The 25,188-nt window shown below is 41.2% G+C and overlaps 1 protein-coding gene across 1 annotated transcript in view; it reads right to left on the reverse strand.

The window, feature by feature from the left end:
* PLEKHM3 (pleckstrin homology domain containing, family M, member 3) overlaps positions 1-25,188 on the reverse strand; it is a 205,490-nt gene that overhangs the window by 124,427 nt on the left and 55,875 nt on the right. Inside the window, exons 3-4 of the mRNA XM_006889130.1 lie at positions 20,266-20,411; positions 3,218-3,411 (exon numbers count right to left, since the gene is read on the reverse strand). Coding sequence (XP_006889192.1) covers positions 3,218-3,411; positions 20,266-20,411 — 340 coding nt within the window. The remainder of the gene's footprint in view (positions 1-3,217; positions 3,412-20,265; positions 20,412-25,188) is intronic.

The raw sequence follows: 25,188 nt of genomic DNA on the forward strand, positions 1-25,188 counted from the left end.
CCAGGGGTTGGATCTGAAATCACAAACTTCATCACTTTAATGCCCTCCAAAGTATTAACTGCCTTGGTTTACCTCCAAAGTATCTCCCGTGACCCAAGTATGCTGCTGGACATTTCTATTAAGACAAAAACATTAAAAGGTATTTTGGGGGGTTTATGACCGCCATCAACAGATTATTTCAAGTATAAGCGAGTTCTCATATGTCAAGGGTGTGAACTGAAATCCAATAAAAGCTAATATAAAAGAAGGAATTTGATGAGAGCAGGCATATTTAAACTTCAATTTTATTTGGAGGACTTGAATCTGGTTTGGACTTGTGTGCTCTGTGATGGAAAGAGAGTCTGTGCCAATGGTAACTTGAAAAACAGAATTCCAGAGTTGAATATTAAGCCCAGCTTCATGTTCCAAGCATTATGTACCAAGTTTTGGGTTGATTCTATATGGAAAATATGATTTGAACCTATCATTTGGCATGGAAAAGTCATTTGTTATAAAATATTTCAAACACATTTATTTTTATTAATGACAAATAGAAACTTCTATGGGGAAAACGCTACTTAAACCAAAAAGTGTCACTGCTATACAACTGATTTGGATTCATAGTGACCTTACTTAGTCACTGCCAGTGTGTTGAAATAGCCAACATCTTGGGCAGTTGAGTTTTTAATCAAATGCTTTACCAAGGATTCTTTAAATCAGCCTTCAGGTAAACCTTCTAAGGGCAAAGCCTTAATCTTTTAATATCTTGGGTCCGGAATCCATGATCTGCAGCCTTCAGTTAATGTTGAAGGGGTATTTACATTTTGCTTGTCTCAACTCAATAAAAGAATTTAAAAGAGAGAAAAAAAATCAAAGACAGGAGCCTGGAGGGAGCTGATGCTAAGAAGCATAAAGTGAGCTAAGAGCCAAGAGCCAAGTCATGTTGGAAAGACCCATGGAGAGTATCTAACTGTTCTTCATGGTGAGAAAGAAAAATATAAACTGGAGCTATCTTAGCAGAGCCAGATTAAGGCATGTGAGAGAACTAAGTACCGATAATGTACTCTGTGGTGCCCTCTCCTTCCTCACCCTTTGAAGGAGCTATGTGACAGATCCCATACATATACCCATACATAATCTCTATTTATCTACTTCTGTCTATAGATATATACAGAAATGGATCTCGGGTGGCATGGGAGATTATGTGCTGGAAGCTCAAATTCACAAGGCACCATGAGGGAGAAAGATGAGGCCGTCTGGTCCTATTAACACTTCCAGTTTTGGGAACATGATGGAGGGACAAGGAGAATTGGCTTGGCAGTCATGGGTCTGCTGTCATATACACGTGTGTCTGTGTTTATGTGTGCACACCCGTGCACCTGAGCTCTCTTTTCTAAATTAGCAAGAGAGACAAAATGATTCCTTGTCTACTGATCTTGAGAAACCAGAACCCAGATGTTGACTAACGGGCCTTTTCTGTGACTCAGTGGTAATTATCAATATAGTCATTGCTTCCTTATAAAAACGAGGTGGTACTCTCCTGGGTAAAAAATGGTAGGGTATTTTGAATACTTAGTTATGAAAAGTGTTTTTTAGAGAGAAAGGGCAGATATTCACAAACATACTGATGGCATTAATAACAGAGAGCCATTATTTCATTGAGGCAATTTCCTTATATAAAACTATATAAAATACAATAAATGAATAATAAAAAATATATAAATATCCTGGACAAATAGAAAGGTAATGTTCTGATATATGCCTTTTGTTACTTTCTTGGAAGATGAATTTAGAAACACTCATTGTTGCAAAACAGCAGCTTATTTTTTCCCATGATATAGAAATACTGAATTTTGCCTCTAAACGATGAAAAGTTAAACAACTGTTCATGTCTTTCATTTATAGGGTTGCTATGAGTCATCTACAACTCAATGGCACTTAACAACAACAACAACAATACCTCCCTAGGAAGTTCTGGTGGCCTAGTGGTAAGGAACTGTGCTACCAACTCAAAGGCATATGGTTTTAATCCATCAGTTGCTCATAGGAGAAAGACAGGCAATATATTCCCATGCAATTTACTGTCTCTAAAATATGTGGGAGGGCCAACCATGAGTCAGTTCCCAATTGATACCCAGAACAATACCACTTCACTTATTAGCAGTGCTAGAGTGGTATCAGTGTTCCAGAGCTTGACATTACTCTAACATTTCTGACATCTGGGCAGGCTGCACATCTTTCTCCCACTGTGCTGCTTTGAAGATTCAAATCATCAGAGATGTGAACTCTTTTGGTTAGAGGCACAACTCACTGCAGACACCACCACAGCTCCTACCTACCCGTTAGTATTATATGAAATGCATGCTACATTGCTTCCATGTGTGTGTCAAACACATTTTTAAAGATAAAATTATCAATAAAACTGTTTTTTAAAAAATTAGGACATAACTCAGTTTTAAATGCTATAGTTAAAATGTAGCTTGAGTGAATTCATGGCACTGGTGGACTTGTTCAAGCTCCCTCACTTTAACAGTCATCTGGGACTAGGGTTCCCATGGGTGCTTTAACAGGATGTGCACAAGAACACATCCTCATGTTTGTATCCTGGCCAAGTTCACTGCTGGTCCTCCCGGCTGGCGCTGTTGATCAGCAGATGTACATATATAAAGTGATTCTCTCAAACTGAATCAGAGACCATCGTCTATTGATATAATCCAACTTAGCCCAGGAACTGCTCACGTTGAATCCAGCAGCATTTGATTGACTATAGGAAGAGTCAGAAGAATCCCAGCCCACCCCTACCTCTTGTTTATTAGGAAGAAATACTATATCCCCAAGAGACCAACTGAGCTATGGAACTTTAATTATGCCGGAGAGGAACATAGGGATAAATGTCAAAAAAAGGTGTTGAAGTGGTAGGGCCTCATAGGGTAACCGAATTTGCTGATAGGTGGCCTTATGACCCCCAGGGATATTACTTCTGGCTGGCCCGTGCTCGTGTACTCGCGCTGGTAGTTATATTTAGTGGCCTGTCAGTCAGTGTCCGTGTCCCCCCCGCCCCTATGATGCTCCTTTTTCCTTGCATCCTATCTGCTTGACATCTACAGGTCTTTGCTCTTAGGAAAACGAGTCCTGCTTTGCTTTGGACGACTGACAGTTCTGTTCTCTTGATGACCTACGCACATGCTGACCTTGCTTGTTGGAGCGTCTATGCCTGCAGCTGACAGCTGTGACTCACCTTCGGCGCAGGTCCTCGGCCACTGCGGCCCGGCAGCTGAACAGATAGGCCCGGAGTGACTTGAGGCGCTGGCGCAGGCGCACCACGGCGGCCAGGGGCTCGGCGTGCAGGTACAGCATGGGGTTCTCCTGCTGGATGTCGATCAGGGGCTCCTCGTACACGTACTCCAGAAACTCTTTGGCCTGCTTGGACACCTGCAAAACAAGCTGCCTCAGTCAGGTCTGGGGAACTGCAGTGCTCTCCAGGTCTCTTCAAAACGGGAGCCATGGCCGTGTTACCAAAATAGTACTTTCTGAACACAGTGAAAAACCCATAGATGAATGAAACATAAGATTGATCTTCTCTTGTTTCCAGAAACTTATTTGGTAAAAGAAACCTTGGCATAAAAAGGAATTCACTCATTTTGCATCTTGATTGCAGTCCTTATAGTTAAACCTACATATGTGATACAATGATACAGAACTACACAGACACATTGTATTAATGCCAATTTCTTGGTTTTGAGCTAGTAGTTAAGTGAGCAAAAATAACACCAAAGAGAGAGACTGCCCTGAAAGGTAGGCTAGACCTTTCTACATTATCTTTGCAACTTCCTTTGAACTGAAAATTGTTTGAAAATCGTTATAAAGAGAAAACTCTGATGGTCTAGTTGGTAAGAGGTCTCACTGTCAACCCAAAGACACTTGTTCGAATGCACCAACAGTTCTTTGGAAGAAAGATGGGCAATCCCCTCCAATGCGGTTTAAATGCCTCTGGAAACCTGCTAGAGGTTCAGCTATGAGTTAGTTGTGACAACAACAGCAATGCCCTTTGTAGAACTAAGTTTATGTATTTATATATACACATAAACATCTATCTCTATATTCTAAATCCCCTTTTAAAATAGCCATTTTTTAAAAAGAAGTAGGCAAGGTATATATACAAAATAAAATTCAAGAGGAATATAAGAAGATTCTCAAAACCTTTATCCAGATCAATTCGATGACTACAGAGAGAACAGCCTCAAAATACTACTTCATTGATCAGCAAGAAGGTGCTTATATCAGCGTAACTGGGAGTATAGGTTGCGTCTGGCCAGTCATTCAACCTGTTCTATGTAAAGCTCTAAGTCATAAAGAGCAAAACCAGGAATGCTGATTATAAAAAGTCATTGTCATTTGTAGGGGTGAACAGTACACTATAACCATAATGCACCCAAGATGCAGAAGACATAGTTTCAAGAACGCCTGATGGACCAGGCGTTGACCCCTGGTTGAGCAGTGCATTAGCTGTCGTGCTGCTAACCCTGAAAGTCTGCAGTTTGAACCCACCAAGTACTTTGAGGGGGAAGGATGGGTAGTCTCTTCACGTAAAGATCTACAACTTCAGAAACTCAACAGAACTCATCATGAGGTGTAATCAGCTCGAGGGCAGTAGGTTTGGTTTTGATAACCAAAGGGGATTAAATCCAAGGGGATTTTTAAGTATCAATTCATTATGTTGTTGTTGTGTGCTGTCAAGTCGCTTGCGACTCATAGCAACCCTATGTACAACAGTTCTAAACTCTGCTCTGTCCTGTGCCAATCACACTGTCTCTGACACACTCATCCCAATTGCCCCAGTCACCGAATCAATCCACCTCCCAGAGGGCCTTCCCCTCCTGCGCTGTCCCTCCACCCTACCAAGCATGATGTCCCTCTCTAAGGACCGGTCTCTCCTTACAATATGACCAAAGTATGTCAGACGAAGCCTCAGAATCCTTGCCTCCAAGGATTAGCCTGGTTTAACCGTCTCCAGGATGAATCTGTTTGTTGTCTTAGCAGTCCCTGGTACCCTCGACACTCTTCTCCAACACCAAAGCTCAAAAGCATCAATTCTCCTTCTATCCTCCCTGGTCATTGTCCAGCTCTCTGATGCATAACAAGTGATTGCAAAGACCATGGCCTGTACCAGAGGCACCTTAGTCTCCAGAGACACACCGTGTTCTTCAGTACTTTAGAGAGGTCCCTAACAGCAGACTTTCCCATAGCAATATGTCTTTTAATTTTAATTCGTTGATGGAGAAACATATTGGTTGATGTAGACACAGAGAATTGGTTCCATTTCTGATAACATGACAGAAGGTAAAATCTCTCCAAAATTTCTACCCTTCACTATAGGGAGGCAATGAGACCGACTGTGTGCAACATGCAACAAAATAAAATGTGACTTATTAAAAGAAAAATTGAAATTCTACTCTGTTTTATGCTATGGGTCCATTAATGAAGATAAATAGGATATAATCCTTCCCCTCAAAGGGCCTACTGATAAGTATGACACACAAATATTTAAAACAAAAATGTCAATTTGCAAAACAAAAGCTGCAGTAGTCAACTGCCACAATATAAGGGCCACTGGTAGCTTAAAGGAGGGAGAGATCAACGCTTCTGTGGCTAGGGAAGGTCTCACAAAGCAGGTAATGCTGAATCTGGTTTTAGAAAGTTAACCTGACATCACTTGGTGGACAGCGATGGAGCAAGGAGGCCACAATGATGGCGGCCCCTCAACACAGTCACATAATGCGAAATGCATAGTGATATAGACGGAAAATGTCCTAGACGCATTTATGTAACTCAGTATTTCCATTTTCTTTTATGGGAAAGCTTATACAGAAGTTTTATGTTCCTTATAAGGAGTACAAACAAGTGAACACTTTTTTCCCCTTCATTTTTGTTTGTGTACCGTCAAATCAAATTTGACTGGTACTGGAGGAGATTGCCCCTCCTTCTCAAGCACAGCATCTGGTGGATTCGAACCACGTACCTCTGGGATTGCAATGCAGCTTCTTGCCACTACGCCATCAAAGCTCCCTCACACTTTTTTTTCTTTCTAATAAAAGTCTATCTTTTTTTGAAGTGCTTGTTGCTGGTGGCCACCAGCCACTGAGCAGTAGAAAAACACAGCAGTCTACCTCAGTAAAGACCGAGAGCCTTACATCAAAAACTTTTCCCAACAGGGTGAAAAGAAAACCTACTGACTGGGAAAAACATTTGGCAATACCTTCTCAAACAAGGGTCTCATAACAAAAGCTAATGGAATCCTACAGGGCCTCCACAAGAAAAAGACTGATAATTACCAATTGGGCAAAAGGCAAGGAAAAACTTTTCACAGAGGAAGATACCTGGATGGCCAACAGACACATGAAGAAATGCTCAAAATTACTGGCCATAAGAGAGATGCAAATCAAAACCACAATGAGATACCATCTCACCCCTGTAGCAGTGGCAAATTTAACAGGACGGCAAGCAATAAGTGTTGGAGAGGATGTGGCGAGGTGGGAACCCTCATACATGGTTGGTGGGATTATAAAATGGGACAACCACGCTGAAAGGCAGATTGGTGTTTCCTTCAAAAGCTGAACACAGAAATTCTATATGACCCAGCTATTCCACTGCGTGAGTATACCCTGAGGAAACTAGAACTGAGATATAAATGGAGATTTGTACACCAAAGTTCATAGAAGCATTATTCACAATCATAAGAACATGGAAACAGCCCAGATGCCCAAACACAATTGCAGGGAATGAGAAATTGTGAAACAGTCACATGATGGAATACTATGCAGCAATCAGGAGCAATGATTTCAAAACTTACTACATAACTTAGGAAAGACTGGAGAGCATTATACTGAGTGAACTAACTCCATCTCATAAGGACAAATACTACATAAGACCATTATTGTAGAAATAGAAAGATAACTAGTAAAACACGTATGAGGGTCCAAGGGGAGGGGAGGAAGCGAGCAGTGGAGTAAGGATGGACAGGGGTAAAGCATAAGGCTGCACAATTTGGTGGGTGAAGAACGGCAGTAAAGGAAGTGCAGCAGATCTGGCAGGGAACGGGAAAGACAGTCAAGGTGGGCATAGTTCAATGGTGATAAATTTTATAAAATAATGAATGGGAATGATTGTATGAAACACTGTGAATGAAGGATAATGTGAAACACAATGTATATGAGCTCTGTAAACAAACCAATATAAAAGAGAAATAAACAAAGAAAGAAGGCAAACACGTTGAGGCTCATTTAAAAAATAAATGGTTTCAGTCTTAGAAAACTTGCAGGGCAATTCTGCTCCGCCTTTACAATCACGAAGAACTGACTGAAAGGTGGGGGGTTGTATTCATGTGATCCTACAGTGTCCTGCAGCATTGCAGAGAGTGAGAAGTAGCTCTCCTTTATAATCTCTGCAAATCCAGCTCACAAAGATGTATCAGGAATTAGCCAAAGCCCCTGAACATTTGCCCAGGCCAGAAAGAAGTTATTCCAAGGTGACAGGACTAAATATTCCTCTCCCTTACATGTGAACCACATAGACACGGATCCATGAGACAGCAGGCATGGCCTGGTCCACATGAAGCTCACAGTTCATGAGGAAAGACAGAATTGGGTTTAAATATTGTATTTATCATGTTTAAATATTTGCTCTATTTAAATAAATGAGGGGGAAAAACAGATGGTGTCTTGGGAAATGAAGCACAATCCACTTGAAACTGTTGCTGAGAAATGATGTATTGTACAATTCAATTAGTCTTTCGGGCTCCACAGGGCAGTGTTTATACTGAGGCAGGGCCCGGCTGGGCGAGGTTAACAATGCTACCTTTTAGTAGGTGAACAGAAGGACAAAGGGCACTGGCCAGTCTCCCAGGCATAAAAAGGTTTCTCTTTTCAGGTGGCACTTAAGTCCAAAATCAAGGGGTGGGGAAGTCAAAAGAGACAGTAAAAGCAGAGAGAGGAGCAGGACAGCAGCACAGACATTGGTCTGCATAAACAGACAGTACTAAAACGGTAAGAGTTTGCTTCAGTGATGTCTAAGGCACCATCTACACAGAGTTATTAATGAGCTAAGCAGATATAGGGAGCTCTGGTGGCTTAGTCGTAGGAAGTTGTGCTGGCAACCTAAAGGCATGTGGTTTGAATTCGCCAGCTGTTCCAAGGGAGATAGATGGGCAATCTCCTCCCATACAATTAACTACCTCAGAAACCTGATGGAGGGGCAGCTGTGGGTCAGATCTGACTTGAAGGTACACAACAACAACAACAATAATGTAATGGTGAAGCACTTGGTGGCTAATAAGAAAAATCATCACTTTGAATCCACTAATCACTATGTAGTAGAAAGATGTGAGGTCTGCTTCTGTAAACAGCTACAACTTTAAAAACCCTACGGGCTGCTACATCCTATTCGACAGGGTTACTATAGGACAGTAGTTACCCACCCATTGCCACTGAGTCCGCTCTAACTCATGACAATTCTCTATAGGTTTCCAAGGTTATACAGTTTGATGAGAAGAGATCGCCCCATCTTTCTTGCATGGAAAGGCCAGTCATTTCAAATTGCCAATCTTTGGGCGCTTAGATCCTCAACAAGGTGAGCTGACACAGTGGCTGCCAACAGTGGCCGTAAATCCAGCCACAGCTCTGAGGACGGCATAGAGCGAGCAGGGTTTCATTCTGCTGTTCACTGTTGTTCATTCCAGTTGAGTCAGAACCTACACATCGCTCACCCTGCAGCAGGTTTTTGGAGGCTATAAATCGCACAGGAGGAGACTGCCTATCTGTCTCCCTTAAAGCAGCAGGTGGATTGGAACTGCGTGCCTTTGGGGTGGCAGCATAATTCCTTACCACTAAGCCCGCAAACTCTCTTCTGTTGTTCAAAGGAAGAGAAAAAAAAAACCAACAAGTCTTTCCTTGGAGTCAAGGATTTTGAAGCTCAGTCTCACATATTTTGGGCATGTTGCCAAAAGGGGCTAGTCCTTGGAGAAGGTCATCATGCTTGGAAGGGTGGAGGGACAGTGCAGAAGAGGAAGACCCTGGATGAGACAGTCTGACACAGTAACTGAGGTAATGGAGACAGGCGTTGTCAGAGAAAGTGAGATAGCTCAGGACAGGGTAGGGTTCAGAGCTACTGAATATCGGGTCGCTACGAATAGCAGAGAACTTGATGGCACATGACAACAACAACAACAATGCTGTCAGGGACCTCTCCATAATACTGAAGAGTAATGATGTCAGTTTGAAGATTAAGGTGTGCCTGATTCAGAACATGGTCTTTTCCATTACTTGCTATGCATCTGAGAGCTGGACAATGAATAAGGATGGCAGAAGACTAATTGCTGTCTTCGAGTTATGGTGTTTAGAAGAGTTTTGAATATCCCATGGTTTGCCAGGAGAACTAACAGGTATGTTTTGGGAAAGGTGCAGCTGGAGTGCACCTTGCAGGCAAGGATGGCAAAACTTCATCTCTCATACTTTGAACGTGTTGCTAGGAGAGGCTCCTCCTTGGAAAGGAACAGAGTGCTTGGAAGAGGGGAATGTCAGCAAAACAGAGGACGACACGCAATCAGTTGCTTTCCACAGTCACGGCAGCAGTGGGTTCGCGTGTATAAGATAGTGGGGATGGCACAGGATAAGACAAGACTCAGATCTGTTGTTCACAGAGTTGCAATGAATCATACTCTACTCAACAGCACCTACCAATAAGAACAGGATAAGGATGCTATGAATCAAAATGGACCCAATGTCACAAAATAGTAAGTTGTGTATTGCTGAGGCCTTAAAACCTGCATCTAAGGTACAAATGCCAACATACGTTTATAAATAAAAATCTTTTTGACATTTGATTTGAACATTAAGACTGTGTAAATCTGAACATAACGCATGTTTTGCGATGCTGGAGACAGGTACCTCTTTGAAACAAAATTTTCAGATATTCAGGTTTAGGTTAATTGAATTCTGAGAACTATTATTTAATTCTGGGATGGTATTCTGGCATGTTCCATCACACACACACACACACACACACACACACACACACACACACACACACATAGAGTCCCAGGTTATAAAGTAAAAGAGTAACAGGAATGTTTAACTAAAAACAGTAATTTGGAGATGATAGATGGTGTTGGCACAGTGAGCAAAGTACTCAGCTGTTAACCAAAAGGTCATAAGTTCAAATCCTTAGGCCATTCCACAGGTGACACACATGACAGTCTGTGTGTCTGCAGATTTATAGTCTTGGAAATCCTAGGGGACAGTTCTACTCACTCCTATTGCATTACTAGAAGTTGGCATTGACTTGACAACAGGTGGTGTTTGTTTTGCTTTATCTTCATTTTGTGATGGTGGTGGGCATAGTAGCAAGTATTTAAAACACAACCAATTTTATTGTTAAAGGTGAACATAATGTTTCAGAATAAAATAGATGTGAACGTAATTTTGGGATGACAGGGACTCACAAAGATAATGTATTCAATGTCTCTTCACTAATGTTCCAGATAATACAACAAACAACAACAGCCCACCATCATCCAGTTGATCCCAACTCACAGTCATCCTTCTAAAAGGTGCAAATTTTTAGGAGAGGAAAAGTGCCTCTTGTTTTCAGTGGAACAACTGGTGGATTTGAATCACCAACCTTTTAGTGAGTAGCCAAACACATTACACACTATGCCACCAGGAATACTAGTTTTCCAGGGGGAACAAATGCAGTGAGATATGGCCATCCAACCAATAGTATGCTACATCCCACACTCTCCTTTGGGTGTTTCAAAGTACATGCTGCATGATAGCATATTCAAACTCTGAGAAATCTTGTTCTAAAGAAAACCGGCTTGACTCAGCCACTTCAACACCCATTTGATGGCAGAAAGAACAGCTATTCATTGTTGTACAGAATAGAATGTATGAGGCTGGGGTCAGAGGAGTATAAGTGGAGCTGACACCCAGGCTGGACCCTGCTTACCAGCTTCAGGAAGAGGCAGCTTTCATTTTCCATTTTTCCCCCCAAGCTGCATACTTGAAACTGCATTCTCTCAGAACAGACCCTTTCTACTTCTGTCTTAGCAGTGACTCTCCTATGGCATCTTCTTTTAGAGTAACATCTACTAACAGACAGGGAACTTGCTAATGCTCCATGGAATAACTTTGAGAAATATTGAGCTAATTCATAATCTACATTTAATAACAGAGAAAATTCCTTTTTCTTTCTTTTTTTTAAAATTATTATTAAATTTTATTAGTTTCAGTGAACATTCACAGGGATTCTGGGCTTTCACTCCTTCATTGCCGCACCATTCTCTCCACCCTTCTCCCCAGTTTGTTCTTCTTCCCCGCCATCCGAATGTCTATTTTAATTGTCCAATTGCCACAGTGCTTGTCAAAGTCAGTTCTGATTAATCTCCTTTGTCGGTGTGTCCTTTGCCATTCCTACCACTCCTCCCTGAGAGAGACTTCACCCTGATTCATAAGGAAAAGGGGATGGCGTATTCTCTTAGCTACTTCCTGCTGAAAAGGGACTAATAGCAGAGAAAATTGAATCTGGAAAAGTGATTTAATGGTCCGTGGTCATGTCATAGTCATGGCCCATGGTCATGTTATGGTAGAACCAGACACAGCTAGAACTCAGATCTATGGATATCTTGTCCTATTTTTTGCTGTAAATGGGAAATGCGTCAAACACAAGATTCTATCACCCGTTGCCATTTTTTTATTTAACCACCCATGTATTTAACAGATCCCTGGAAGAGTGGTTTGGTTTCTTATAAGAAGGAGAATGGAAAGGGCAGTCTGCTCTTTTATACTTTTTTTAAAAATTTTTTAATTTTTATTTTATTATTTTTGTGTGAGTGTACCGTCAAATTAGATCTGACTGGTACAGGAGAAGACTGTCCCTCCTTCCCCGGTGGAGCATCTGGTGGATTCGAACCGTGCGCCTCTGGGATTGTAGTTGCAGCTCCTTACCACTAGGCCACCAGAGCTCCCCTTTTATACTTTTTGAACCTTAAGCTTTATTGCTGTTGTTGTTATTATTATGTGCCGCCGGGTCACTTGCAATTCACAGCAACCTTATGTAAAACAGCTCTGAACTCTAATCTGTACTGGGCCAAATTCACTGTCTCTGACACACTTACCCCAGTTACTACATCAAACCAACAAGAATTATAAAATTATAATTAAGAAAAGGTTAATTTCTGATATTTATGTTCTAAATATATTTTTTATAGAAAATAAAATACATTTTTAGAAAATAAAATTGTTATGTGCCATCAAGTTGCCTGCAACTCATAGCAACTAACTCTGAAGTCTACCCTGTCCTGAGCCAGTCTGATATCCGACATACACTCTCACTGTCCCAGTTACTGTATCAATCCATTTCATTTAGAAAATGTAAAATTTAGAAAATAAAATGTATCTTAGAATTCTAAAGTACAGCATATAAAGAAACAAAATTGTAACAAAATAAAAATATGCTTTAACTCCCAAGAAGATAACCATTCTAAAATGTAAATGCTATATTTACTTACAAATTAGATAAATTATTTCTAATTTTACCCATTAGATATGTACCAATATTCTGTATGATAACAATAGTAACCTAGTGTCCAGAACCAGCACTGCAATCCCAAAGGCATGAGGTTTGAGGCCACCAGCTGCTCCGCAGAAGGATGGGCAATCTCCCATACGATCCGATTTGATGGAATTGTTTGTCTTTTTTAAAAACTATTGTTCTTAAATCAATGAAAATCCAAGTTCTCTATAAACTTTCATTAAAATCGCAAGTTGGTTTTTTGTTTGTTTGTTTGTTTGTTTGTATGTGTACCATCAAATCACATCTGACTGGTACAGGAGGAGATTGTCCCTCCTTCTCCACCAAAAGAGCTCCCTTTAAAATCGCAATTAAAAAAAAATACTGTTCTTAATATTTAGTCTGTGGTAACACAGACTATGGGGATTTGCACTGTGAAACCAAAGGCCACAGTAATAAAAGGAGTCATTAACGGACGTTCCCAGAATGGTAAAACATTTGTAAAATGATAAAAATAAAAATCACATCACTGAAAATTTAAAGAATTAGAAAATCAGGGGGAAAGAGAAAACATTTCTAAATCTAACCACAGTAAAATAACCACTCATCAGGTATAATACTTCTTCTCAATATTTTTTCTTATTCTTGTTGTGAAAAATCAGGGCTCAAGTCTTAACAAAATTCAACTTGACTATAATACTTCTTGTTCCTGTTAAACAGGCACTGTGGGTTAATGGACAGAGAATAAGGAGAGCTTAAGTTTAAGATGATTTGTTCTTGAAATTTCTAAATGATTCTACTCAAGAGATTTTTTTTCCCTCATCAGCTAGCTATTTTTCAGTTATGCAAGGGCAACAGAGCTTGTCTTGAATGCCTCTCAAGATGTCAAGATAGGAAATGTTTTATGTAACATGGAAAACCCCTCGCTAAATGGAATGTGAATATTCGACCTTGGACACTAAAAGAAAAGGAAGAAAAAACCCAAAGAGGCATGCCCCAGAGGGACTATTGAGGAAGAGCTGAGGCTAAGTCTGAGCCCCCAACCACATCTTTGTCTTCTTGATTTTTTTGAATGAAGGGTAGAGAGGAACATTATCTTCAAAGAGAGTTTCTTTAGAAAATGGCTATAGAATTTGAGAACAGAGTTTAGAGACTGGGTAATCCTGAAGCTCAATTTGATCTGCAAGATGTATACTGGAAAAGAAATGAAATCTTGCTTTAAAAATAATTAGGATTATTATTACCCCAGCGAGCAGACAAGGACATGCTTAAGAGGACGTATTTCACTCTGCTCTGCAAAACCATTTTTTCCACTCTTTTAAACTGATATTCAAGCCAGTCACGTACTTGCTATTAAGGTCAGCAGGCAGATCTAATAGAAAGATGTCTGGTCTTGGAAACTGATAGTTCTGAATTGATTCTCACAATTAGGAGCACTAATGTAAAACCTCGTGTCTGAGCAAAGACAGACAAACACCGGACTAAAATGGAATAGAGCTACTTAATGGCAGCAGGAGATGATCCAGATAAAATCGGCCAGCACTGTCCTTGCCTCTAAAATAATTCATGATCCACCGAGAACATGGGACGGGCTGGCCTGGCAAAGGACATGTCCCTCGTGTGCCATGTGGATAAAGCGAGTGAATGTAAAATCACCCATCAGTTATCTCACAATCAAACCTTGTTCCTTGAATGATGATCATGGCATGCCAGATTTATGAAGAGATCACAAATGTCAGGGCTGGTGAAACCGGTGACTTCAGTGGCTCTTAGAACTCAGTGCAAACAGATCTGAGTCTCCTCCTCCATGTCCCTTATTTAGTGTTACCTTTTCTGCTTTGGCTCCGTTCCCTGGCACGTACCCTTCAGGCACGTCCTGCAGTTCAAGCTCTCCCCAGTCCACAGAGCCGCAAGGTCTCACCCACTTGTTCTCTGTGCACCGCTGTCTAAGCCCTGCTCCAAACAGATTAATCTACACCATATAAATGGAACTCAGCAAGCTTTCTTTCCTTCTCAATCCGTATTTACCTAATACACACATGACAACTGTATTTCTAGCCTAAGTGTTGAGCACGAGACACAGAGGAGAGGTGATAATGCTGCCTTGTAGACAGGAAGGGAAGTCAGGAGGGGAAACAAGCATTAAGGTGGGTCTTAGATTTGCCATACTTAGTGAAGGCAAGAGTGGGGAGCAGGGAGGAATGCATCCTTAAAAAGCAAGAGGCTGGCAGGGCTCAGGAGTAAAGTGGCTCCAAAGGCAGGGCTGTGAGTCCCATTATCACGGAGGTGACTACAAGTCACAGCTCCCCTACAGAACAGAGCAGGATTTATCCACAGGGACCCCAAGGCTCTAAACCATATGGAAGCAGTCCGCCACATCTTTCCAAGAGCGATGGGAGAGTTCCAACTGCTGATCTTTCGGTTAGCAGCCAAGAAGCTAACCACTGCACTACCAGCACTCCTTAAAAAATGCATGGAGTTAGGGAGCTCTGGTGGCCTAGTGGCAAAAAGCTGCACTGCAATCCCAGAGGTACGCTGTTTGAACCCACCAAATGATCTGCTGGAGAAGGAGGGATAATCCACTCCTGTATCAGTCAGATCCAATTTGATGGTACACACACACAAAAATAATAATAAAATTTTTTTTAAAAAAAAAGCATGCAGCAATCACAAAGGGTCTGACATGTGAGACTAACGGATTGGCATTTATCTCATATACTATCACAGTAAGACGGACCCTTTCCCTGAGTTCTTACTGTGTGCCACTCTGCTGTACTTTCGGTGGACCATCCATCAATTTAAATAGACAGCAACCTTCAGAAGTAAATATATTCCTATCTCCATTCTAAAGTTAAAACACTTAAGACTAAGACAGTAGGGGAGCTCTGGTGGCCTAGTGGCAAGAAGCTGCACTGCAATCCCAGAGGTACACGGTTCGAATCCACCAGATGCTCTGCCGGAGAAGGAGTAGCAATATCCTCCTGTACCAGTCAGATCTGATTTGATGGTACATGCACACAAAATTAAAAAAAAAAAGACTAAGACAGAGTAAAAAAATTAGCCAAGATAAAATAAGATGGTAGGGCTTTTTCTTTTCTTCTTTTCCTTTAAGTATTATACAAGCCAGGAAAGCAGTAGATCTTAGATCAGGAAAGAGAACTCGATTACACGGCAGGACATAGGATCGTATCAGCATCTTAAGCCTACGCTGCCACTCCAGAGGAGGTTAGATTCCTAGGTTTACCAAATTCTTGTAATTTACTGACACAAAGCCTGACCATTGTACAAAGTATACAGCCAATCCACAGAAGTCCCTTGGTCATACAAATGATCAAGTGCTCAAATGCAGGTCCTAAGTGGGTTTAAACTCACCCAGCGGTACCCCAGAAGGCAAACCTAGCAAGCTGCATCTGAAAGGCTACAGCCTGGAAAATTCTATAGGGCAGTGCAACTCTGCACACTTGGGTGACCATGAGTCAGAACTGAACTGTCATCCACACACCAATGATGTCAGTCTAAAGCCTAAGGTTGCTCTGACGCAATTCATGATCTTTTCAATAGCTTCCTCGGCCTCTGAAAATTGGACAATGAAGAAAGATGACAGAAGAATTGAGGTCTCTGAACTGTGATGTTGGAGAAAGATGCTGAATACCCCATCGGGACTGCCAAAAAAATAAACAAGTCTGTGTTGGAATAAGTACAATCCTTAGAGGAAAGGATGATGACATTTCATACTTTGGCATTTCATCAAGAGAGGCTGTTGTTGCTGTTTGGTGCCGTCGAGTCGTAGACGACTCATAGTGACCCTATGAACAAACGGCCTGAGCACTGTTCGTACATAGAGTTTCCAGAGGCAAGCCATTTCGGAAGTGGATGCTACTCCTGCTTCCAGGCTTGATTTAGTTGGGAAGCTCCAGCCAACACTGTCCACCATGGGTACCCATTACCACAACTGGCATATCACTGTCACGGTCTTCAACATCACAGCAACCACGAGTTACCTCTGTACAGCAACGCACAGACCAGTGCTATCCCACCTAGAAGAATGTTTGACAGGAAGACAATTTGAACCTTGCTGAGAGCTGCAGATGAAAATCACCCACCTTTGGCTTGGTAGCATAACTTCCTTTCCACTAGGCCAATGTAGCTCTTTTTTCAAGAGGGGCTAGTCCTTGGGAAAAGCCATCATACTAGGAAAGGTGGCGGGTCAAAGAAAGAGAGGATGATCTCAACATGATGGGTCGACACTGTTGTGGTTATATGCCATTGAGTCCTCTGCTACTCATAGCAATCCAATGTGGAAGAGCTCTAAACCCTGCTCAATCCTGTTCCAATCTTATTGTCTCCAACACATCTATCCCCATTACCCCAGTTTACCTCATCAAGACTTCCTCTCCAGCACTTTCCATCCACCCTCTCAAACGTGACATCCCTCTCCACGGACACCCAGCCTTGTAACATGTCCAAAGTATGTCAGACAGAGCTTCAGAACACTTGCCTCTAAGGAGCAGCCTGGATTCACCCTCTCCAGGACGAAACTTGTTTATTCTATTAGCCGTCCATGGTATACTCAACACTCTTCTCCAGCACCATAGCTCAAAGACATCAATTCTCCTTCGATTCTTCCTTGTCACTGTCCAGTTTTCTGATGCATAGTAAGGACTGACATGTTGTTGTTGTTGTTAAGTGCCGTCAAGTTGTAGGTGACTCATAGCGACCCTATGAAGGAGAGTCCTTGACGCTTGGGCGCCTTTCTTCCTCTCTCCAGGTTCATAGGGTTTCCAGAGGCAAGCTATTACGGAAGTGGATGCCGCTCCTCCTTCCAAAGGACTGATGTAGTGATATAAAAATAGGCTGAAGCACATCAGACACAATAAAGGATGGTGCAGGATAGGACAAAGGTCAAATCTGGTTCAGAGAAGCTACGAGCTGTAGTTGATTCAATGGCACCAAACAACAACAGCCCACGCATCTTAAACAGACCTAGTTGAAACTCAAGTTGAAGTACTTACTAGGTAGTTTAATAAACGGATCTGGATTTCAGTATCCAAACTGAAGGTGGAGATCTGAATGGGCATCATCTGCCTGGTGAGTCCTGACAGTATTGTAACAGGGAGGAAGAAAAGCTAATCAAAGGAGTATAAAGTGGGGAAAGAAAAGTTCAGTATGAACCTTGTAGTTGTTGTGGACCGTCGAGTCGGAACCAACCTACAGCTGACCCTCCCACAGGTTTTCAGAGACAGTTAAATACAGAGGAGGAGACTGCCCATCCTTCTCTCGTAGAGCAGCTGGTAGATCTGAACCATGTGCCTTCGGGATTGAAGTGCAGTTTCTCGCCACAAGGCCAACAGAGCTTAGGGAATCCTATTATGTAATGTGTAGGCAGGAGAAGGAAGGAAGCAGAAAAAACAACTGAGGGGTTTGAAGAAGAGAATCAGAGCTTGTGTCATCAAAGTCAAGGCAGGAGAATTTGAGGAGGATCTGGTTCATTTGGTCAAATCTCAAAATCCAGTGGAACAAGAGCTAAGAGAAGATACAGAAAGAATATAACTTTCTTAAGAGGGAAGATGCATCTTCTGCAACTGGAAAAGAAAATAGCAAGAACATGCAAACACGTTGATAGAACGACCTCAGTTTTCTCTATGAAAACGTACAGAAGCAAGCTGATCGAGGCTAGGCTTTTATTTACTTTAGGATCACAGATATTAAGCAAATACCTGTTGAAACCTGCTGAAGTATACAGAACAGCTCCTGGCACAAGCACTTGCCAGTTGCACCTGTGTTCACAACACTGCCTTTCCTCCCATTCTCTGTTCCAAAAAAAGGCCGACCCTCCAATTGCATCAAGATCTCATCCTTCACATCTACTCAGCCACACCATTTAGAAATTCTTACCTCTCTCCTAAATCTTTCCTATTAAACTAAAAACAGGCTGTTATTTCTTTCATTAAGGAAAAAAAAATCAAACCTAACTTGACCCTCACTTTCTCTCTAGTTCTTTTTCGTTTCTCTGTCTCTTCACAGAAAATCTTCTCAAAAGAATTGTCTCTTCTTGTCTCTCATTTCTCTCTTCCTATTTCTTGCTGAACCCACTCCAGTTGGACCTTTGCTCCCACCACTTCAGACTGCTCTCATTAAGGTCGCTAATTACCTCCACAGAACTAAATCAAATGGTTCATTTTCAGTCCTCATTTCATTTGACCTATCAGCATCTGTCACAATTGATCTTCACTTGGCTTGTCAGACACCTGATTGCTTCTACCTCAATGGCCACTCAGTCGGCTCTTTGCTGGTTCTTACTCTTCTCTCTTAAACTGGAACGCTACAATGCTCTACCTCCCTTTCCTTTTTCATTAGTTTGTGTATTTACAGCTGCTCAGTCTTCTCTTTGAGTTCCTTGGATGTCCTCCTTGGTTGGTAGCAGTTACTTTGCAAAGATGTTAGCATGAATCTATGTTTCTCATTTTCTGCCTGATTTTATAAGCCAGGGTCTGCAGGAAGGTCTGAGGGTAGCTGAGTGCACCAGGGCTCTGTTAGAGGACCCTTGCCCAGAAGTCTTTATAATTTCTTTCATGGTTCCAGTTCCATAGGGCTAGGACTACTGGAAGGCTGACTTCCATATGAGCAGGAGTGCTCTTTTGTAAGAAATAACTTGAATTGTAGAAATCCTCCCCTTCACTGACCACCAGCACACTCAGGCAGGTATTATATTCCCATTTTTACTCTCTCAAGATGTTGTAATGTTAGAGATGATATTAAATCTAAAACAAATAATAAAAGAGGCTTCGCTCTATCAAATTCTCATACTATGTGCAGTTAATTAAAAACTGATGTATCACAGTATAAGACCTAAAGAAATGGAAAAAAATTATTGATATTAGGTTCATTCTACAAAGCCATCTCATGTATCCAACTTTAGTGGCAGGTCAATCTTTTTATCCCTTTGAACTCAACTTTAATAAAGTTTGAACATAACTGAAAGAAAAACAACTGATCTATATTATCTTAAAATAGGAAATTAACAAGAGACATAATTAAGAAGGGTTTAAGCTATGAGATGATATTTAAGTAGTATTAGACAAGCTAAGAGAACAAATAGGACCATCTTGAAGTGGGTGAAACCAGGCTGCTCCTTGGAAGCAAGGATTCCAGAGCTGCATCTGCCATACTTTGGGCATGTTGCAAGGAGGCACCAGTCCTTGGAGAGGGACCTCATGCTTGGGAGGGACAGTGCAAGAGAGGAAGACTCTGAATGAGATGGATTGATTTAGTGATTGGGGTAACTAGGGTAGGTGTGTCAGAGATAATGAAATTGGCTTAGGATAGAGCAGGGTTCAGAGCAGTTGTACACTGGGTCACTATGAGCTGGGGTCTACACAACAGCATATAACAACAACAGACAAGATACAGGGAGCTTTGGTGGCCTAGTGATAAGAAGCTGTGCTGCAAAGCCAAAGGCACATGGTTTGAATCCAGTTGCGCCTCCAGAGAAGGACAAGTAATGTCCTCCTGTGTGATTAACTGCCTCTAAAAACCCATTGGAGGGTCAGCTCTGAGTCAGTTCTGACACAATGGTACACAACGACAACAGATAAGATATTGCAGCTTTTCTGGAAACTGAATTAAGTTTGCTAATGAATGTTTTATGTCATTTTTTTATAGTCTGCCTAGAAACTCAGGGAAGCTTGCATTGCAATGAGGTCTCTCCATTTTTATACCCACCTTGTATTTTGAAGTATCCCAGTTGTGGACTATGCGAGCTGGGATGAGGAAGCTGTCGTCCACATGGCAGCTGCTGCAGTAGTACCAGCCACTGTAATTGCACACCTTAGCCTTCCCGTTGGAAAGGCCTATGGATCTCTGGCAACCTGTTGAGGGCAAGAAAAACAAGATTCTATAATTGTTGTCATTACAACACCATCGAGCAATGCTACACAACTTTCAAGTTAAACAAAAGTCTTATGGAGATTCATTTCCCAAAAAACAATTCCATTATTTGAGGAAGGGAACATCCGTTCTTTCAATTAACTGCAAGAGTACCTTCTTTAATTTCATACAAGCAAATCATGACTAAGACTTTCTGAAACACTTCTTCATAAAGATACACAATCTGGGATTTCACTTTATCATTGTGAAGTTTACAACAGGAGGAGGGGAGAAAATGTGTTTTCTTACTAATGACTGTGGCAAAAACACATTTTTTGGAGGGAGCCAAAGCCGGACTCTGACAGGCCACATTATGGGCAGAGAAACAGAGCTGCAAAGTAGAGATAATTGGAATAACTAATTAGAACTTATTTACATATTACATTTTTATGTACTTTCAAACAGACTTTTCAACAGTGCTTCTAAATTAAAGGGCATTTGTAGCAAGGAACACTCCACATGTTGGATCAAAGCAAATATATTCTCCCCAAACTCTTTTTGAAACTTTTCAGAGAATGTCTCCAATTCATAAGAACAAAAGCCCATCACACAAGAGAACCCACTGGCCTTTTTTATTATTATTTATTTACTGCTTCCCACTCTACTTCAAACCTTTAATGAACACATGCTCTGAAAGCTTGGCTTCCACCGATATGCTTTTGGAAACAAATGTCACCATTTAACCCAAATCCTATTTGCTGCATGTACGGCCCGATCTTCAAGCAGTTTCCACTAAAGACCTATCCTAAAGAATCGGCTGCTGGGCAATGGAGCAGAGAGTGTGGCATAATTCTCCACAAAGACACGACTCTTCTCAAGCATACTTAGTTAGCACAACTGGCTGCACTGTGGTCTCATTAAAGCTGAGATCTTGAGAATGAGCAGACTACCTTCTCTTTACTTTCAGGCTTCCAACTTCGGTCCTCTTCCTCTGAGGAGTGGCTGGAAAACTCACGGGCGACCACAGCGATGTGCTGAGCGTTGTGGCTGTATCCAGGTGAATCCGTCTCACTAAGGAAAGAATCCACACTCGTGCTCTCTAAGTGACATGTAGATAAGTCCTGTCCTCCTTTACCCATCTCTTAGATTAAGCTGAAATTGCTGTTAGTATTTTGTATTTGGAAGGTAGAGACTTTTTTAAAAAAGGAGTAAATGAAAAGAAGGAATAAAAGGTGTACTTGTAACAGTAAGGAAAAGAGAAAATACATTTTCATTTGCTCTATAAAAAAGAAAAAAACAATAACCAACTAACAATACCAAACCAGCTACTAGAGAGTTTCACTCTTTCTGCCTGATGTAGCTGCATTTTAAATTTCTCGAGAAGAATTTGATCCCAGAATGCTTAATTGTGCTCATGTGAAAGCTACCTATAGAACAAGAAGCAAATGCCTGAACAAAGCAAGGGAACACTACACAGTTTAAAATCGAGAGAAGTGTGCATCAAGATTGCATCCTTCCTCCATCTGCATTCAGTTAGTCTGCTGAGAAAATCATTCAAGAAGTTGGTTTAGAAGAACACAGCATCAAGATTTGAGGAAGACTCCTCAACAACTTGCATAATGCAGATGACATGACCTTGCTTGCACAAAGAGAGAGGGACTTAAAACACTTATTGCAGAAGATCAAACACTACAGCCTCCAATATGGATTACTTCTCAATAGCAAGAAAACAAAAATTGACACCACTGCACCGAGAGCCAACATCATGATAGATGGAGAAAAAATTGAAGTTGTCAACAATTTCATTTTACTTGAATCCACAATCAACATTCATGGCAGCAGCAGTCAAGAAATCAAAAGTCTTGTTGCACTGGGAAGATCTGCCCAAGGACCCCTCCAAAGATCTAAAGAGCAGTGATATCAGCTTAAAGACTTTGGTGTGTTTGAAAATACCACAGTATTTTTCAGTTGCTTCCTATGAATCCAAAGGTTGGACAATGAATAAAGATACCCAAAGAATCGGGGCCTTTGAAATGCAGGTTGGCAAAGACTCACGGACCACCAAAAAGAGCAAACACATCTTTGAGGAAGTGCAATCTGGCTCCTTAGAGGAAAGGATGGTGAAATTTTGTCTCATCTATTTTTGCATGTTATCAGAAGGGGCCAGTCCTTATGAGAAGACATTATGCTGTGAAAGGTGGAGAGTCAGACAAATAAAAGATCCTCAACAAGCTAGTGACTGACCCTCAGCACAGTAACTTGAACAACGGGCTCGAGTCTGTTGGAGATTGTGAGGCCGGTGCAAGCTAGGCAGATCTGTTGTTTCAAAGGTCACTATGAGTTGTAGTCAACTCAATAACACTAAACCACAGCAGCAGCCTGATGTAGGAATACACGCTCACAGGAGCAGGGCAGGGGACCGCCCTGAGCAGCAGCCTGATGTAGGAATACACGCTCACAGGAGCAGGGCAGGGCCCTCTCCTTCCCTCCCTTTGTCCCTCAGTGACCTGGCAAGAGACAGTAAACTATGGTAACTTCTATGAAAATGTTGCTTCAAGGTCTGGACTTTGCATTAAGATCTTGAAATCAGATTTAATTTAACCAAAATTAAGCAAAACAGAAATGACTCGGTATTTGTTGAGAATGAGGGAGAAAGTCACAAAGAAATTAACTTTCCTAGCTATTTATCTGGGGAGCTCTGATGTCCTAATGGTAAAAGGCACTCAGTTCAAATCCACCAGCTGCTTCTTGGGAGAATGAGGGGAAATCGCCTCCTGTGGGAAAACTCACTATAGAGTCAGCTGTGAGTTTGTTCCCACTGTACAATAAACAACAACAATAATAGCTCTTAGTCTATATCCACTGTTTCATTGATCAGTTAAGCACTGAATCTCTACTTTTTCAAGAGAAGGTGTCATGTTTAGTGTATAACTGAAGGTTCTGTTCACTGAGCCTCAAATTAACACGAAGATGGGGACAGTATTTAAGTTTATAGATACAGGTAAACAGCTATTTTTACAATATAATTTTGATACACACACAAGGGGCAGAAGAAATCTAGGCCTCAGATGTGTACCCCCAACTACTGGAAGGGATGGAACTGAGATGTGAGGTTAACAGTAGGTAGACTGAGCCTAAGGAAATCTACATAATTGTGAAAAAGGGGCAAAAAAAGCGAGAGACAGTGAGATATACCTACTGAGAAAGAACATCTAAGCCTTTTCCCATCTCAGGCATCCAAGTTGATCTATCTACAATCTTTGGGATAAAGTGGTGACATAAGAGTCATCTCCTTCTCTTTCTCCCCTCCCCCACCCCTTCTCTCTTTATAAGTTGTAATTTTAACGAAAGTTTACAGAAAGGTTGGGTTTTCAATCTCTTTAGTCATAAAATCAATAAACATATTCAATATTTAGAAGAGTGAAGGGCGTGAAAACAAATGCCACAAAACATATATATTTTGTCTATTATAAGACAAATAGGATTCCTGACCATCTAATTGAAATGAAAGGGAGAAAAAAGGATAAATCCAGAAAAATTAATTGTATAACCCTAGAATTGCTAATGTAAATAGTGGTATGATGCTGGGACTTTGTTTAGTTTATGGTCGTACTAAAGGCTGTAACCCTTTCAAGTTATTTTACTCCTAAGGGATTTTAAGTCCCGTGCTAGTGAAGTCTCTGCGCAGGAGAAGAAAAGTTGGTGGTTGAAGGGAACCAATACACTGTCATCAAGTCGGTTCCAATTCAGAGCAACCCTCTGCTGAGTTTCCAAGGTGGAAATCTATATGGCGGGAGACAGTCCATCTTAGTCCCTCAGAGCAGTCTGTAGAGTCGAACAGCCATCCTTTCAAGTAGCATCCCAGATACAATGCTGAAATGTACTGACTGGGAGTTTCTGAAGCTATGCTGAAATTCATTTTTGTTCATCAGAATTTTTTTTTCTGTTCAACTTTATTTTTCTTTTATCTATAATGGGATTTTATAAGATCAAGAGATTACAAATGAGAAAGTTTTAATGACTGTTGGCCAAATCCTTGACTCATAAAGTTCTACCGGACAAAGGAGTGACACATGTTTTAAAAAGCACACATAACACTAAGGAGGAGGAAACAGTTTCTAGTCTGTCTGGCTGACCCACAGTTTTGACAACACAAGCTGGCACTTGTAGAATGTACAGAGGTGGAACTACAAGAGCTGCATCCTCAAAAAAAAGAAGTAAATGATCGCTCTTGGACAAAATGCATGCACCTAAATGAAGAACTCAATAATACAGAACAATGTTCTAACTGTAAAGTATTAGCACAGTCTCCAGGACTTACAAACCCTCTAGACACAGGAGCAGTCAGACAGATAAGTGAGACGGAGATCGAGACCCACAGAGAGCAACCGTCCAAGACAGAAGTAGTCATCTATAACAATGTGCAGGACTAAGGCAATCAAGTGTGTTTTTTTAAAAAAACCCAATTTTAATACAAATTGGTTTAAAATTTATTCTACAAGCTATTAGATGAGTTTGGTTGGGATCCCCCCCCTTTTCCTTTTCTACTATGAAAAAAAAATACTTCCTTAAAAAAAGTATAATAACTTTTCGCTATAAGAGGTATATATTTCAACTTTTGACCAGATTTATTGTTATCTCAAGTTTTCAATAATGCAAACTTTGCAAGCAAAATAATAAAGATACTGTTGTTGTTGTTGTTGTTATGTGCCGTCGAGTCGTTTCCGACTCATAGCGACCCTATGCACAACAGCCCTAAACCCTGCTCTATCCTGCGCC

Source organism: Elephantulus edwardii, unplaced genomic scaffold, assembly GCF_000299155.1.
Source record: "Elephantulus edwardii isolate Elephantulus edwardi_28Jun2011 unplaced genomic scaffold, EleEdw1.0 scaffold00075, whole genome shotgun sequence".
Lineage (NCBI taxonomy): Eukaryota > Metazoa > Chordata > Mammalia > Macroscelidea > Macroscelididae > Elephantulus > Elephantulus edwardii.